General features: G+C 41.3%; 1 protein-coding gene across 2 annotated transcripts; it reads left to right on the top strand.

The window, feature by feature from the left end:
- The first annotated feature begins 800 nt into the window (after positions 1-800).
- Positions 801-14061, top strand: rasal3 (RAS protein activator like 3). Of its 2 annotated transcripts, XM_079499318.1 has the most exons (19): positions 801-1502; positions 5063-5172; positions 5473-5542; positions 7151-7218; positions 7489-7574; positions 7679-7808; positions 7913-8011; positions 8418-9092; positions 9317-9461; positions 9777-9921; positions 10014-10250; positions 10734-10935; positions 11455-11546; positions 11642-11755; positions 12155-12314; positions 12895-13005; positions 13121-13311; positions 13646-13730; positions 13910-14061. In XM_079499318.1, exons 1-19 carry the CDS (start codon positions 917-919, stop codon positions 14003-14005), a joined length of 3402 nt encoding a protein of 1133 aa, XP_079355444.1. In that variant the 5' UTR covers positions 801-916; the 3' UTR covers positions 14006-14061. The 2 variants fall into 2 exon arrangements, with proteins under 2 accessions (XP_079355444.1, XP_079355445.1); XM_079499319.1 differs by lacking the exons at positions 801-1502; positions 5063-5172; positions 5473-5542 and adding an exon at positions 5822-6014.
- The last annotated feature ends 1073 nt before the right edge of the window (positions 14062-15134 follow it).

Here is a 15134-nt window from a genome sequence, read left to right as displayed (position 1 = left end):
GGGCAACAATGACATAGCTGTCAAGAATCCAAGAAGGAAAAAAATAACCTACATCCAAACTGTCACCTAATATTGACTAGTCTCTTAAAAACGGAATAGTCTGTTAAAAATGAATGTTGTCCAGTAACTATTGGTTATAAGCGTTTAGGCAGGCAACGTTCTATAGAGTGTATAGCAGGTTTGTTGAAGCAATGAACAACATCAGTACAGGAAGTGGTTTCATACCTTCTGAAAGCCTGGCACAACAGGAAGTGAAGTATACTGTTCTGACAGGAAACTGAACCGTTACAAAGTACATAGTACACCCAGCTAACCAGTGTGCAGACATTATTTTGTTTGTCATACCCCTAGTCTTCCTTATAAATCAAATTGTTTAAATGCAGCTGAGAGAAGAACTCCATGTGACTGATACCTCTTAATAGAGGTATGCAACACCATAGCCTACCAAAGAAACAGGGTTTACTGGATAATACTTTAATATATCACTAAGAGCAAGGACACAGAACAGTGAGAGAAATGTGATAAAATGTGGGAAGAAACAGAAGTGAGGAGTTGTAGGTTAAAACAGAAAGAGAGAGAAAAGAGAGGATGAAGTGCAACATATATGGTTACCGTTTGAGGAAGCATTCATACAATGAAAGATGATAGTGCTGCATGAGTGTTACAACGCAGCAAACCAAATACAGAGCAGTCAGCCTTATGCTTTCACCGCATTTTGCAAGACAGGAAACGAGAGAGAAGAATCGAGATACAACCCACGTTCTTTTCACCCAGTTGCCTCACAGAGGGATTTATTGACAGACAAAAACAGGAGATGAATACTAACTGAGTTCTTCTATGAAGGTACTGTGTATGCACAAATTAATACAAAATAGTTTGATACCTAATATCTTTGGCAAGCGGAGTGAAATTATTAATGGGCACTGAAGAGAAAGATTCGGAACACACACCTCAACAACCAGCGAGGGAAATGGAGCCATCGGAAAAGGAGAATGAACCACCAGCAGAAGTGGGCCCAGCATCTGAGGACACTGATCCCCTGAACACATACAAGTGGCACACTGGATCCAAGGGAACCACTGATGAAGTGAAAGGCGATGCAGAGGAAGTTATAACAACATCAACGATGGAGAAGGCTGAGAAGAGTTCCACCATGAAATGGAGCAAGATGCAAAGCTGGCGCAAGGCCCTAAGTGAGGATCCTGGAGACAAGTCTTCAGCCATTGGAAAAGGTGGAGATGCACCAAAGCAAGCAACACGAAAAAACCCCTTCAGAAGAACCCATTCTGAGCCTGTTGGATCACTTTTTGCCACCCGTTTCAACTCTGTCAACTTGGAAAACTCGGCTCCATCCTCAGCGGATGCTTTGGGAATCTCGTCTACCGATGTTCCACATAGAGCTGGTGGCGGGGCGCTCTTTAGGAAGTATCTGAAGACCGTGTCCCAGAAGTTCAAGAGGCCCAAGCTGCAGAGTCAAAACAGTAGCTCCATGCTGCTGTCAGGTGAGGTGCTAGCATGCATTCAGTCACGTTGTCTGCCAAGTTTATCATTTGATACATTTGATATCCTTCAACTTTACCAACAAAACCCATTTAGGACTGAGGTTGATTCTAAAAACGCATTCTAAATCCTGACCTAAGTTTTCAGAAAATTCAAAATATTTATTTAAAAAGAAAAGAAAATGATAATGCTGCGATATACTGTACATAGCAACAAGAACCCCAAAAGGGGTTCCCGTCCAGAAGGGTTAAAACACCAAAAGGGGTTCACTATGTTTACTATGAATTCTCATGTATAGCAGAAAGTGTAAAAACACTGTCAAAACATCATTCATTTCATTCTACTCTGAAAGTGAAATTTAATCTCATACACATTAGTAAACCTAATGTTTCCAATGTGGCTTGATTCCCCATTTAGCATGACGAAGAAGACTGAAATGCACTGCCATTTATGAAATGCACGTACACATTACCACATGCTTTCAGTCAGTAAAATGGTCTCCTCATGTGGTGTAAGATGGGTTTTTGTGAGCTACCATTATTGCAGTATGTGTAGTGGGCAGATCCCGTATAAGAAAAAACCTAAGAGAAAAAGACCAAATTGTGTCTGACATTTAAAGACCAAAAATATAAAACATGCAGTGTGTTTAAAAATGTGAGATGCAACATAATGCTGATAAAACACTTGTGTGAAGTGCCCACGGTATCGGCTACATGACGTCTTACATCGTAATTTAGTGCCTTAAAAAAATATTAAAGTCCATAGACTTGGCTGCCATATGACGTAATCTTCAAAAGCCATGCATGGAGGGTCTAGCGCCCCTCAAAAACAAGAATAATCCTATATTAAAATTGCCTATAGGGTGGGTGGACGGACCAAAGGTGGACGTTACAAACATTACACGCAGACTTAGACACTGGGTGGGGTATGGTGTTGGTTCTCGTCAATTGTTTGTGAATCTTCTTGACGATGGTATTAAATTGTTTGGATTGTTTATTGTAATTCCTTCAATTGCTGTAAACACGTGAGGATTCTTTATTTTGTTGCTTGTAGGATAGGCATTTATAAGCTTTCAGCTTCAGCCTATTCCTTTTGATCACCTCCAGTTCCTTTTTGTTATTGTAACCGTGTGTTAACAAATAAGTTGTATTGTTACTGTGAAGATGATCAAATAAACTAAACTAAACTATAAAAAAACTAAAAAAAACTAAACAAAAACTAAACTAAACTTGCAAGGTGCACCGTTGATCCGATCTGTACCTAACTTGGCACAAACACTGGCCAGGAGTCTGCCATCAGAATAGAGCCCCTGGGGTCCCTGGCCAAAAACTAAATTGCACACATATGGGGCAATTGATACATCAGTATTACAGCAGTGTCTAACATTTCAAATGGGCATAACTTGTGACCAGTGCCCGGGATGCTAGAGGAAAATATAATGTATCATCGGTTTCATCCAGCAGTCTGCCTTTTTTTTAGATTATGAGATATTTTGTGTGACACTTTACATTTTGCCCTGGTGAGCTCTAGGGGAGAGGTCATGGGGTCACTCAAATAGTTGTTGTTCTTCCTTCACAGGGCATGATTTCACCCAGCAAGTTGCATGGCAATCTACCAATTATGTAAGGGTGACTTCAGCTAGAGGAAAGGCCACACAGGGGTCACCAAAATCATTAGGGTTCATCCTTGAGCATTATGAAGTAAAGTCCATGAAAATTTAGCTATAGGTTCCGAAGTATGTTTATCTGGGACCAAAATGATGGGCGGACAATCGGACATAGAGACCAACTGATAACAGCATCTTTATAAAACGATATGCAGCGTGTGCAGTTCATTCTGGTGTGTTATGAGGGGAGAAGAGGAAGATAAACATCAGAACAGCTTCAAAATGGGAGTGGCCAAACTGTGCGAGATAAGTGCCATCATTACAAGAAATGAAAAACAAACATGGGTCAGCATGCGCACATACTGTAATTGTCTTCCTGTAGTGTAAACCCACCATTTATCCGAGCTTCTGAAAAAAAAAAGAAACCCTATTTGTTCTGTGTTTTGCAGGAGTAAATACTTCTAACATCCTTTGTCATGGTGTGAGTAACATACCTTGGGAAACTGGGTAGAGATAAGAGGAAGTTATATACCATTGCATTGTGAATTTGTGTATGAGATGCGTTTTTGGTGTCCCCAAATTGAATTGATTCCAGTTCGGGTTAGACTGGTTATGTTAAGGTTAAGTTAATCACTCTTTAGGTAAAAGAGTGATTCCCTGAATAGTTATGGATATGGAATAGGGGTGGAAAAATCACACTTGTGTGAAGTGAGGGGCGCAATATGTATTTACTATTTATATGTACTCACGTGACATTGCATGAGGTGTACTGCTGTAAACAAACATTAACAGTCCATAGACTTGGCCGCCATAATGTAATTTCAAAAGCCAGACATTGGAGGGGCGTAGAGCGCATTGATGTATCATGATGCAAGGTGGCAATTCAACAGCATCGATTTTGATTGAATGATTATTGCTTAAAATGATATAATCATACTTAGAAAATAAATGTGCTGAGAACTTGAAGCTCGGGAGAACATTTGCATTGTCTATATTCCACGACTATTCAATACTGACTAGTGAGTACTGTAGTGACTACTAGTAAATCAGTTTCTCGTGTAAAATTCAATGTGTGTGTGTGTGTGTGTGTGTGTGTGCGCGTGTGTGCGTGCGTGCGTGCGTGCGTGCGTGCGTGCGTGCGTGCGTGCGTGCGTGCGTGCATATATATAATAATCTGTATTCAAATGGATGAATTGTATACAAAAATATATAACTGAATTGAATCATGGTGAAATAAGAGATTTCATGATCTACTGAATAATTTCAGAAATAATTGTAATCCAATGGAGTTGTGAGGTCAGAGATTTATTCCCTTAACAGGTTTTGTGCCCCAGACGTCTCCAGACGTCTTCATAATTACACCCGTAGGAGGCCCATGACGTCTGGGGACGTCTTTTTTTAATGATATAAAACCATATCACTAAAATATATTTTTTGACAGGGCCGTTGCTATAGGCAACGCCTTGTGCAGCGCTCTCTGACATGGTGTGCGCATGCGCGTGCGCAGCCGCTCACTTCCTTGTTTACGGCCCGACAAAACTGTCTATTATCTCTGAATCTACGTCGCTCTCCATGGTTTTGATCAGAACGGCAATGTTCTGTCGCGTTTTTCGGAAAACCGACGCAAAACGCAGCTAAAAATCCGAAAGCGTGTCCAGTGTGCAGGGACCTTAACGCTTCCGTGTGTTCAGATGAGGTAGCGCGAGGTAGTAATGGAACATTATACCTCCCGGGTTTGGGGGGGTAATGGAAGGCGGGGCTTTTCAGAGTAAAATCTGCCCATCTGCTGGGCACTCTAGCGCCTTTATTCTGAAAGATTACTATAGTATACTATAGTCCATACATCGGGAATATGACATTCTCTCTCTCTCTCTCTCTCTCTCTCTCTCTCTCTCCCATTTATATATACTGTACATAACGGGTGTCCCGATGTGGGTGAAAATGCAACACCGGCAGCTACTGAACTACCCAGGCTGCAATGGGCCCCGCCCCAAGAAGTTCCCCTGTGGGACATCAGTAACTGTATCCTGGAAGATGGACAGATCATGATCTCCCCAGAGGAGGAGGTAAGTACAGATATAAACTACCTCTTCCAAGTCATTGATATTTTTGATGGTGAAAGACTTTAGTAAAAAATATATTTTTTAAGGCCAGGATAACAATTTTATCCAAATAATACATGCAACAAAAGAACAAGAAAATTGGGACTGAAACATTAAAACTAAAAATATAACTTTTGACCGCCTTAAATAAACTGTACAAATCAAATCCAATTCTCCCTATCAATTAATTGAGCACAAAAACTGAAAACAATACACATACCGGATTTGATAGAAGAACAAAATTACAGAACGTGTCTCTTTCAGCCAGTGATGTGGACACGCAACAGAGTCAGCAGCTGCTTGTCAAGCCTTAGCATGCAGAACCTGCATGAAGGTCAGTACACACACACACACACACACACACACACACACACACACACACACACACACACACACACACACCTTAATGAGATAAAAATATTGAGGATGAATAAGCAGTGTTATAACTACTGACAGTCTCAAGTAATACTTTTAATTATGATTGTCGACATCCCCAGACTGTTTATGCGTGCTGGTGGCTGTTAAATTGCTTCCTCTCAATCCTGTGGACGATAACATCATGGCCGGGTCGTACTGTTAAGACTGACGTGTGTACTGTGCACCACATTCATAGTAGCTACAGCACTGGTAGGAAAAGCACTGAAGTTGAAGTTGGTTCTACATTGGTTTTGGTTGGTGGGGGGGGGGCTCCAGTCTATCAGCAGGAGATGGCCATGCTAAAAGGTTTGATTTGAATGACGGTTTCCACAGACTTCTACACTAAATGATGGGCTTTAGGCGCTGGATTGTATGTGGTGGCACTCTGGGTAAGACTCGAGGAAAAATTATAAATGTATAAATTATGGAAAATTATTGTTATTAGGCCTATGTGTTACTTTGTGTCCAAATATCATGTTATCTTCCATATGTAGCCTAACGACAAAGAATCCAATCAGACCAAATGTAGCCTATTGTTAATATTTCAAGGTCAACATCTGGGGGTCATCCTACTTTTGCTAATAATTCATGCCATGTCTTTCTTGGGAAGATCCATTTGTTCCAAAGACACTATAGTGTATTTAAAGGTCATTTCAGCATACCTTTCTGTAGGTAACTCTAACTACTACATTGGTGCAACACAATCCACCCAGTGAAATTAAATTGCAGTAGTAATTATTTACAAAATACATTTTGGTCCAGATCTGCTCTGCTCAGAAGTGTTTTAAATATGGCATACAAGAAACGTTTCTGTACAAAGAAGAATCATTTGCAAAAGATTAGCAGCTAAAACCCACATCCCATTTGATTTGGATATTGAGAGAATATTCAGGCAGTATCTATTGACTCATTTGAGGACCACAGATTTTAAGGGTAAGCATAAGCAGGCAATGTTAGAATAATAACTTTTTTCTTTTTCAATCCAGACTTCCAGTCTGCTCTCTTTATTTGTATTTGAACAATTAAGGTCTGAAACACAATTTTTTTTTGCCAAATATGACACAGAAAGAAGTCTCTTCTTAATAAAAGGATTGTCTCTTAATTTAAGTATTTTTCCTACATCATCAAATAAAAAACAATTGTATATCAAATACAAGCATCAGAAATACTGTGTCCATCCCTGCCAGAGAGAATTGACTACTAGGTATCAGTAATATTACAGCCATGCTCACTTGTGAAGCAACTGTCATTCATCAAGGGAAAAGCAGCATAAACCGTTGGCTGGCTGGAGGGAGAGTGATTTCATTTCCTCTGATGTTTCTTGTAACCTCCCTCGGTGGTTGTTGTTATGTAAACAGGAAAACATATGCACAACATGGAGTAGATGACATTGATAACGAACTAATTTCTGGTCTAGCTCCAAATGTAGAACTTGGACAATGAATGAAAAGTCCAGCAGAACGCCTACTATATAAGTCACATGCTTCTTTGTCTCTAAAGTGTGCGTTTCTCCTCCGACTTTTAGAATGTAGCCCAGACCACATGGGACAGGCAGGTGCGCCTCGATTAAAAAATCAAGATGGAGGAGTGAGAGTGAGTATTTACTGTACACAGCAGAAATATGAAACCCTTACATGCTGCTTCCTGTAGGTGTGATTCAGAGTTTTACACTTCATGCTTTAATTCAAATAACTTAATTTCTATCCTGTTAGTTATCTTTTAAAGGTTTTGTAAAGATTTTATGCAATTAGGCTTTGGATGCTATCATGCCGCGACAATCTATCAACAATAAACAAACTGATTTCGGCTTCCACTATTTTTTATCAAACTTCTTTTCTACCGGTATCTATTCTATACCGAAAGGCTCTGATCAAGAGACGCCTCGAAGGTCGAACAAAGAGGAACAGCACCACCCAATTAAACACCATTGGACTGAGCAAAGGCAGCAGGTAAGGCAGTGTGTGTACTACTTTATGAGCAGTGCAGAAGCATTATTAATGGAACCTATTTAAGAATTTAATATATATTTATTTTCTTTATATTTCTACCTTAGAATCTATGGTTCCCGGGAGTCAGTGTCCATTCCAGTGAACGCAGCCGGGAATTTAGATCTAAGTGCAGACACCAGCACTGTCATCAGGCCGGTCCACAGTTCTATTCTAGGGGAGAAATACTGCTTTGAGGTAGACCTGATCTTCAATATTTGCATGCCTTCATAGTCTCAGAAACACATTTGGAATCTCACTAACTTTAACTAATGTTCTTGGCTTCCATTCAACTTTCCTAGGTGATAAACTCTGAAAACAGCCATTGCTTTGGCTGTACCTCAGCCGCTGAGCGTGACCGGTGGATTGAGGACTTGAGGCGGGCTGCCCAGCCCAATAAAGTGAGTTAAAGTTCCACAAAGAAAGACTACACTACACACAACGCAAAATGCTGATTAATAAACACATGAGTATACAACACCTTTTCACACATTATAAAGACACTTATTGCGACTGTAGGTCGATTCATACCCTAGACAGGCCCGCCCCAAAGTTATTAGTGCCCGGCAGCTGGTGAAAACACAATAGGCCCTAACTGGCCTTACTAATTAGCACACATTTTACGCCCTACACAGCCGAAAACGTAAAAATAAATAAAAAGGTTCCATATATGGGCATTCCGAGACCTGTTGTTTCAGTGCGACCGTGCTTCTCGCCCTCAGGGCGTCTTACTGGTTAATAGTACTGATGAGTTTTTTACTTAAAATCTCAATGCAATGGAATCTCACTCTGTCTCCTCATTCTTAGGACAACATTGAGCGCACAGAAAACTCTCTCAGTCTGTGGGTGAATGAAGCCAAGGATCTGCTCCCCAAGCGGCGTTACTACTGCGAGCTCCATCTGGATGGGACCCTGTTCGCCCGAACGAGCAGTCGAGCAGTCGGCAAATCTCCAAACCATCCTAGCTTGGCAAGGGAAGGCTCTACCGGGGCCACAGGAGGCCAGGGAGGCAGCGGTGGAGTGGTTGGAGGCTGCCAGTTATTCTGGGGGGAATTATTTGAACTAGACAACCTTCCCTCAGTCTCCCAAATAACCCTGCACCTTTTCCGCGATGAAGATCCCAAGAAGAAGCGCCATTCCCGGGATGAAACCAGCCTGCACCCGCTGGGCAGCGTGACCATACCGTTAGGTGACATCCGTGGCAGAGCCTATCAGGAGAAATGGCATCCCATCATCCCATACAAGGCGTCTGGCAGTGGGGGGACCAAGGAATTGCTGGGGCCACAGGCTTCGCTCCGCATCAAGGCTCGTTTTCAGAATCTGCAGGTTCTGCCCATCGAGAAGTACAAAGAGTTTGCAGAATATGTGACTGTAGACTATGAGGAAATGTGCAAGAACCTGGAGCCACTGCTCAACGTTAAAGTGAAAGAAGAGCTGGCAGGGGCACTGGTCCATGTGCTGCAAAGCATTGGTAAAGCCAAGGTGAGTAGATAAACAGGAGCCACAAATATGAACTGCCATACAATGTATACTGGATAGCATATACATATTGTTTTTGCTGGCCACTCATTAAGAACCACTCACACAATTCATTAATGATCATTATTAGTAGAGTAAAAAATGTGGTATTAAGTACTTGTAGTATTATCATTTACTGAGCCCACAATGGGAAATGGGAAGTTGTATTATTGCTCTGTGTGCTTCAGGAGTTCCTCATTGCTTTGGGCCGTGCAGAGGTGCAGCGGCTTGGAGAGAAAGAGGCCCTGATCTTCAGAGAGAACACACTTGCAACCAAAGCCATAGACGAATATATGAAGTTGGTTGGGCAGAAGTATCTCATTGGCACACTTGGTATGTAAACCTAGTGACACATACTCTTTTTTAAAAGAACTTTCCATACATAAATGCAAATCAAAAGCATTAACACAAAAAAGCATAAAAAAGAGATAAAAGAATAAAGTTAAAGTGTAATTCCACTCAGTTAAGTTGCACACTAGCTTGTGAAACAGCATATATTTCAAAAATACTTTCCTATAGTCATTGTGCACCATATGATATTCTGGAATCACAGTATTGAGTTGTTATTGTTGTTCAATTGTCCAGTTTGTATATCGTTTGGCTAATGTCAGCTTGGGTTCTGATCAAACATCTTTTCTGTCACTGCAGGTGACTTCATCACCCGTCTGTATGCATCAGTAGAGAGCTGCGAGGTTGACCCTCGTAAATGTCCGGCCTCCGACTTGTCAAACAACCAAAAGCATTTGACAGAAAGCTGTCAGGAAGTGGTGCAAAAGATTACTGAGATGCAAGGGTGAGATAAGGGAGCTCACAAGTTAGAAGATATGAGTTGCTACAAAATGATGCTGAAAATCTCTATTTTCTGGAAACAACTCTTGTCTTCAGATCATTTCCAGAAGAGCTGAACCGGATCTTCTCCAGCTGGGTGGAGCTGTGTGAGGACCAGGACAGACCAGAGATTGGCCATCGTCTTATTTCTTCCTCACTGTTCCTTCGCTTCTTATGTCCTGCAGTCCTTAGTCCATCCCTGTTTGGTTTGATACAGCCCTACCCTGAGCCGGCCACACTCCGTACCCTCACTCTGACTGCTAAGGTCATTCAAAACCTGGCCAACTTCACCCTGTGAGTGACTCTTTATTTCTAGTATATTAACTTTTGTGATTTGAGAATGAGATATGATATGAGATGAGATGAGATAAGATGAGTTAAACTTCTGCTGCACTGGAATGCTGGACAAAAAGTTCCAGTCCTGAAATAGACAATTTACATTGTAGGCATTAGCAGACACTCTTAATTCAGAGCGTTTTACAGTAAGTACATTGAAACTATACACACTGTAGGATATGCCAGGTCTACAAATGACATGGCATCTGTTTACATGAAATGCAATCTAAATTGCATTTTAGCCTTTGCATATATATTTTTGTAAATTAAAGTAAAGTTGTTAAAGCAACAACAACAAAATTAAATAGCGACAATAGCCAATATCCAAGCTCACAGTGACACAATGCCACCCGCTGTGAGCATGTAGATAGGCTATTTTTGATATGTTATTTGTGTCCAGGTAATTAAATAAACTTGAGGAAATTCCTTCCGTTAACACAGGTTTGGAGAAAAGGAAGAGTATATGCTCTTTATGAATGACTTCTTGCAACAGCACTGGGAGGGGATGAGGGCCTTTCTACAGAGCGTGTCAAACCCAGACAATGAGGTCCCCATGAGCTCGTTTGACGGCTACGTTGACCTGCCTCGGCGCTTGGCCGTGCTTCACAGCCTGCTGGTAGACATCATATCCCAGAGGGAGCAGGTAGGAGACAACTTAGCCTCGGAAACCCAGACGTTTTATTTCCTGGAAGAAAGAGACAACCTGACGGTCCTGACCTGAGCTCAAGTTTGGTTTGTGGTCAGAGACCTGACTCTCATTTTCATAGTTAAGGCCGCCAGGGGGCGCCAAGGTGGCCAATTGTAAATTGTAAACAAGTGTGTGTGTGTGTGTGTGTGTGTGTGTGTGTGTGTGTGTGTGTGTGTGTGTGTGTGTGTGTGTGTGTGTGTGTGTGTGTGTGTGTGTGTGTGTGTGTGTGTGTGTGTGTGTGTGTGTGTGTGTGTGTGTGTGTGTGTGTAATATATTTATATTTATTGTGCCACTTTAATTTTAAAATTAGAATACAGCTATACAGTAGCAGATCTACACAAGGTTATCTATTTTTGTTTTAAATTTTTTTAGCAATTTTGCATCACGAGGAAATGGCTATTTGGGGGTCCTTGGCCGGGAAATGTTTTGGACATCCTGGTAACTGACCTAACATGCAGCTTGTCCCTTTCTCAGGACACAGTAGACATACTGCATCCACTGCCTTCCATTCTCAACCAGATAACAGAGTCGCTGGGGCCTAATGCTACACGGATCAGCGTTAACATGTGAGTTCCGAGTCTGGAGGCTTGTCATTCAGTGCAGTGTGATGTGTCTTATTGTTTTTCCTCTATATTGAAAATCATCCTTTATTTTAATGCAGCAACATAGGACAAAGCAAACCGATATACGTCCCTCCTCGAGACCTGAACAAGTACAGTCCCCTCCAATGTTCGCTCCAGAAGCTTCCCATAGATTCCAAAGGCCTAAGTGACGGGTATGATTTCTGATTGGTTTACGTGTTCTGTATTTACTAATTATAATGTTTAATGAATATAGTATAAAGTATAGTTAGTACACCGTTTCACACAGTAAAGTAAAGTAAATAAAAATTATAATAATTAAGAAGTAGTGAAAATAGCTGATCTACCAGCTCTGTGCACCCACTAGTTTGGGTCCCGTACCGGACAAACTCTCTCTTTTGGGTCTCGACATGACCTGAAAAGTTTGGGAACCCCTGGTATAGTACATAGCAGCACACACATGCCCTTCATGTCTCTCCTCCCTGTACTGTGAAACTATAAGCAATAATGTCCCAAAATGTTTAAGACTCATTGACAGACAGCCATGTGGGTAATTGGTAATCAATTTGTTCTTTCGATATGGTATACTATAGGACTATAGGACGAAGGAAGCCAGTCCATAGAACTCATAGTGCTCCTCACAGACGACCAAGCCACGCCAAACACATAATGAAGAGGCAGATCAGCACTGAGAATCTTTCGACGGACACCCTTGATGAGTCTCAAGAGCCACTTATCTCCCTGCCACAGCCTGTGAGTAAATAGTTGACAAAAAAACCCTGCAAAACCTCATAATTTTACTTCAGGCTTTTGAGGGGCGCTATGCCCAGCTTTCCGGGTTTGTGTGAACACAAACATTGGTTTGTGATTTGCTGAGCAAAGTAGTCTCCATATTGAAGATAAAAGTGAGGGCAGAAAGTGCCAAAAATAAGCCAAAAGTGATTGGCCGGAATGACTTTTGTGATGATTTGATTGGCTGAGCACGGAATGTGATGTATGATGATGTATGATGATAAGAGCGCCCCTCACTTCACACAAGTGAGGGGATATTTTTTAATCACTAAAAACATATTGTTGTGTTACGGTCTGATTTACTGTCTGGAATGTACTGTATCTAGCATGTTGATACCTTTATTAGCCATCGTGTTCTGGTCTGATCTATTGATGTATAGGGGGCGAAGAGGAGTACGTGTTCTTGTCTTCTTAGTGCCATTGTAATATATTGTGCTCTTTGTCTTAAGAAATATTCACTTTGTTCTGCATTGAAGGAGCTTGCAGTAATTATATATTTGGGCCTGCTGGAATTGTCTACAACAATCTAATTTTGTTTCAGAACATTGGTACTAAGCCTCCTCCTGCACCAGTTCCTTGGATCAAAGACATCCACAACAAGGAACCAAGTCAGATGAAGGCTGAAAGTCAAGAGATAAACCTACTAGAGACAGTAAGACACATATTTTACATGCTATACTGACAGAAGGGCTGTATTATTGACTACAATATACAGTAAATGGTGTATCAACAGCGAAAAAAATAATACATTTAAATTCACCTACCAGCACGCTCAGGAGCTATCTGAGCTTCGCCTAGGAGTGGAGCAGGTAACTGAGCGTGAACTGGAGATGGCCAATCGGTTGGAGGATTTCATCGCCCAGAGCCAAGACCAGAATGCAATGCTGCAAACGGAGGTCAGCGAGCTGCGGAATCTACTGGCTATACGAGAGGACCAACTGGCCAGTGCCACCTTCAGGTGAGGCTGTTAAGTTTGAGCTGAAGAAAAACACACATCACAATTATATTCACCATTTACTTGATGGTGGTAACTTCTAAAATTATCAAGATCTGGTACATTATTAGCAGCATTAACCACTTTCAAAGTTTTTCAAACATACATTTTTAAATACTAGCGATAATAGCAGATCTACTGTACAAGCCCACAACACATCGCATCACCTTGTGTATAGATCTGCTATTTTCACTATTTGTTTTACAATAAAATATACAGGGTTAAGTGGTTAAATGGCATGCAGTTGTTTGTGGTGCGACATGGTATGCTCATCTCCATCACTCTGTGTCTCTCATAGGTTGGGGGTGATTGAAGAGGAGAGAGAAGAGGATGAGAGAAAGCTGAGTGTTGCCATTGCAGCTGCTGAGCGAATGAATGTACTGGTAAGAGAGAACAACAGTCAATATTATTCAATATACATCACTATTATGCTAATTGTATACTTAGTCGTACGACAGTCACGTGCCGGAAATAGCTCACAAGACATTGTGATGCAACATATTGAATATTGAGATCATCTTAATCATACTTTAATAACCACTACTGTTATCTCTGTACACAGGAGGAGCAGTTTTCAGGCCTACTGAAGGATATCCGGCAGCTCAGTGAAGCCAACAACACGCTGCACCCGACCAAACTGCAGATCAACAGCAACTGAACCCAAACAGCACATGGAATTAACTGAATTACAAATTTAAATGTAATTGTGTTACATTTTCATTTACATTGCTTGTATGTTTTTGTAAAATAAAAATAAATAAATAAATATGCTGTTTGCATGATTATTCAACCATTATGCTCTGGGCGACACAGATATTAAATAAATTATCTTAAAGAGTACACACTTGCCTTACCATTGGTCTTTACATGTGAACCATTTGTCACCGTATTAACAAAGTTAAGACTAAATATAATGAGATTTAGAATGGGAAAAACACTTGATCCAGGGGGTGTGGTTTTGATGATTTTGGTACTGGTGAAAAGGTAAACCGGGCTCTTATAATGCAATGATTAGGAGACAAGACTAGCCCCATATGGAACCTCTTCCTCCACAAGAGAAGACAAGCCCTTATTGTCTCCACCAGGCCTTGTTGTCTCCACCAGGCCGAAGGCATGGGGAGAGAGTATGTTTTGCACTCCGTCCGTGTGTGTGTGTGTCCTTCCGTCCGTCTGTTACCAGCTAATCTCCGGCACCGTTAACCCGGTCGATGCCAAACTTTGCACACACACTCGCTGGATGCCAACGATGAACCTCTGCCCCACATTTTCCAGAACGGCCTGTTATAGCGCCACCATGAGGCAGCTTTTCACATTTTTTACCTAAAACTGCACCGATCTGCGTGAAACGTTGCATGCACACTCCCTAGAGGCCAAGGACAAACCTTTGACCTGCATTTTCCGCATCTGCCTTTTATAGCGCCACCAGGAGGCCGACTTTTGTAAAACAAATTTTTTGATATTACTCCTCCAGATTCTGTCAAAAAAATTGCTCAAGTCGGATCTGTCCGATATTTCATATTCCATCTTAATTGGCTATAATTGGCTTTCACAGTTTGCAAGATTGCCCCGTTTTCAACAAAAGCCTCAAATCATGAACGCAGCATGCAATTTACGTGAAATCTTTCACACATTTTCTTACTAGGCTGAGGAATATATCCCACCCTTTTCACATTGGCCTGTTATAGCGCCACCAACAGGTTGATTTTTGCAAAACACATTTTTGGAACAAAATTCCTCAAATCATCCAATTGCCATCAAAGGCGTATGAAGAAATTGCACCCTTTTCA

Source organism: Electrona antarctica, assembly GCF_951216825.1.
Source record: "Electrona antarctica genome assembly, chromosome: 4".
NCBI lineage: Eukaryota > Metazoa > Chordata > Actinopteri > Myctophiformes > Myctophidae > Electrona > Electrona antarctica.
This window is presented reverse-complemented; position numbering and strand designations above follow the sequence as displayed.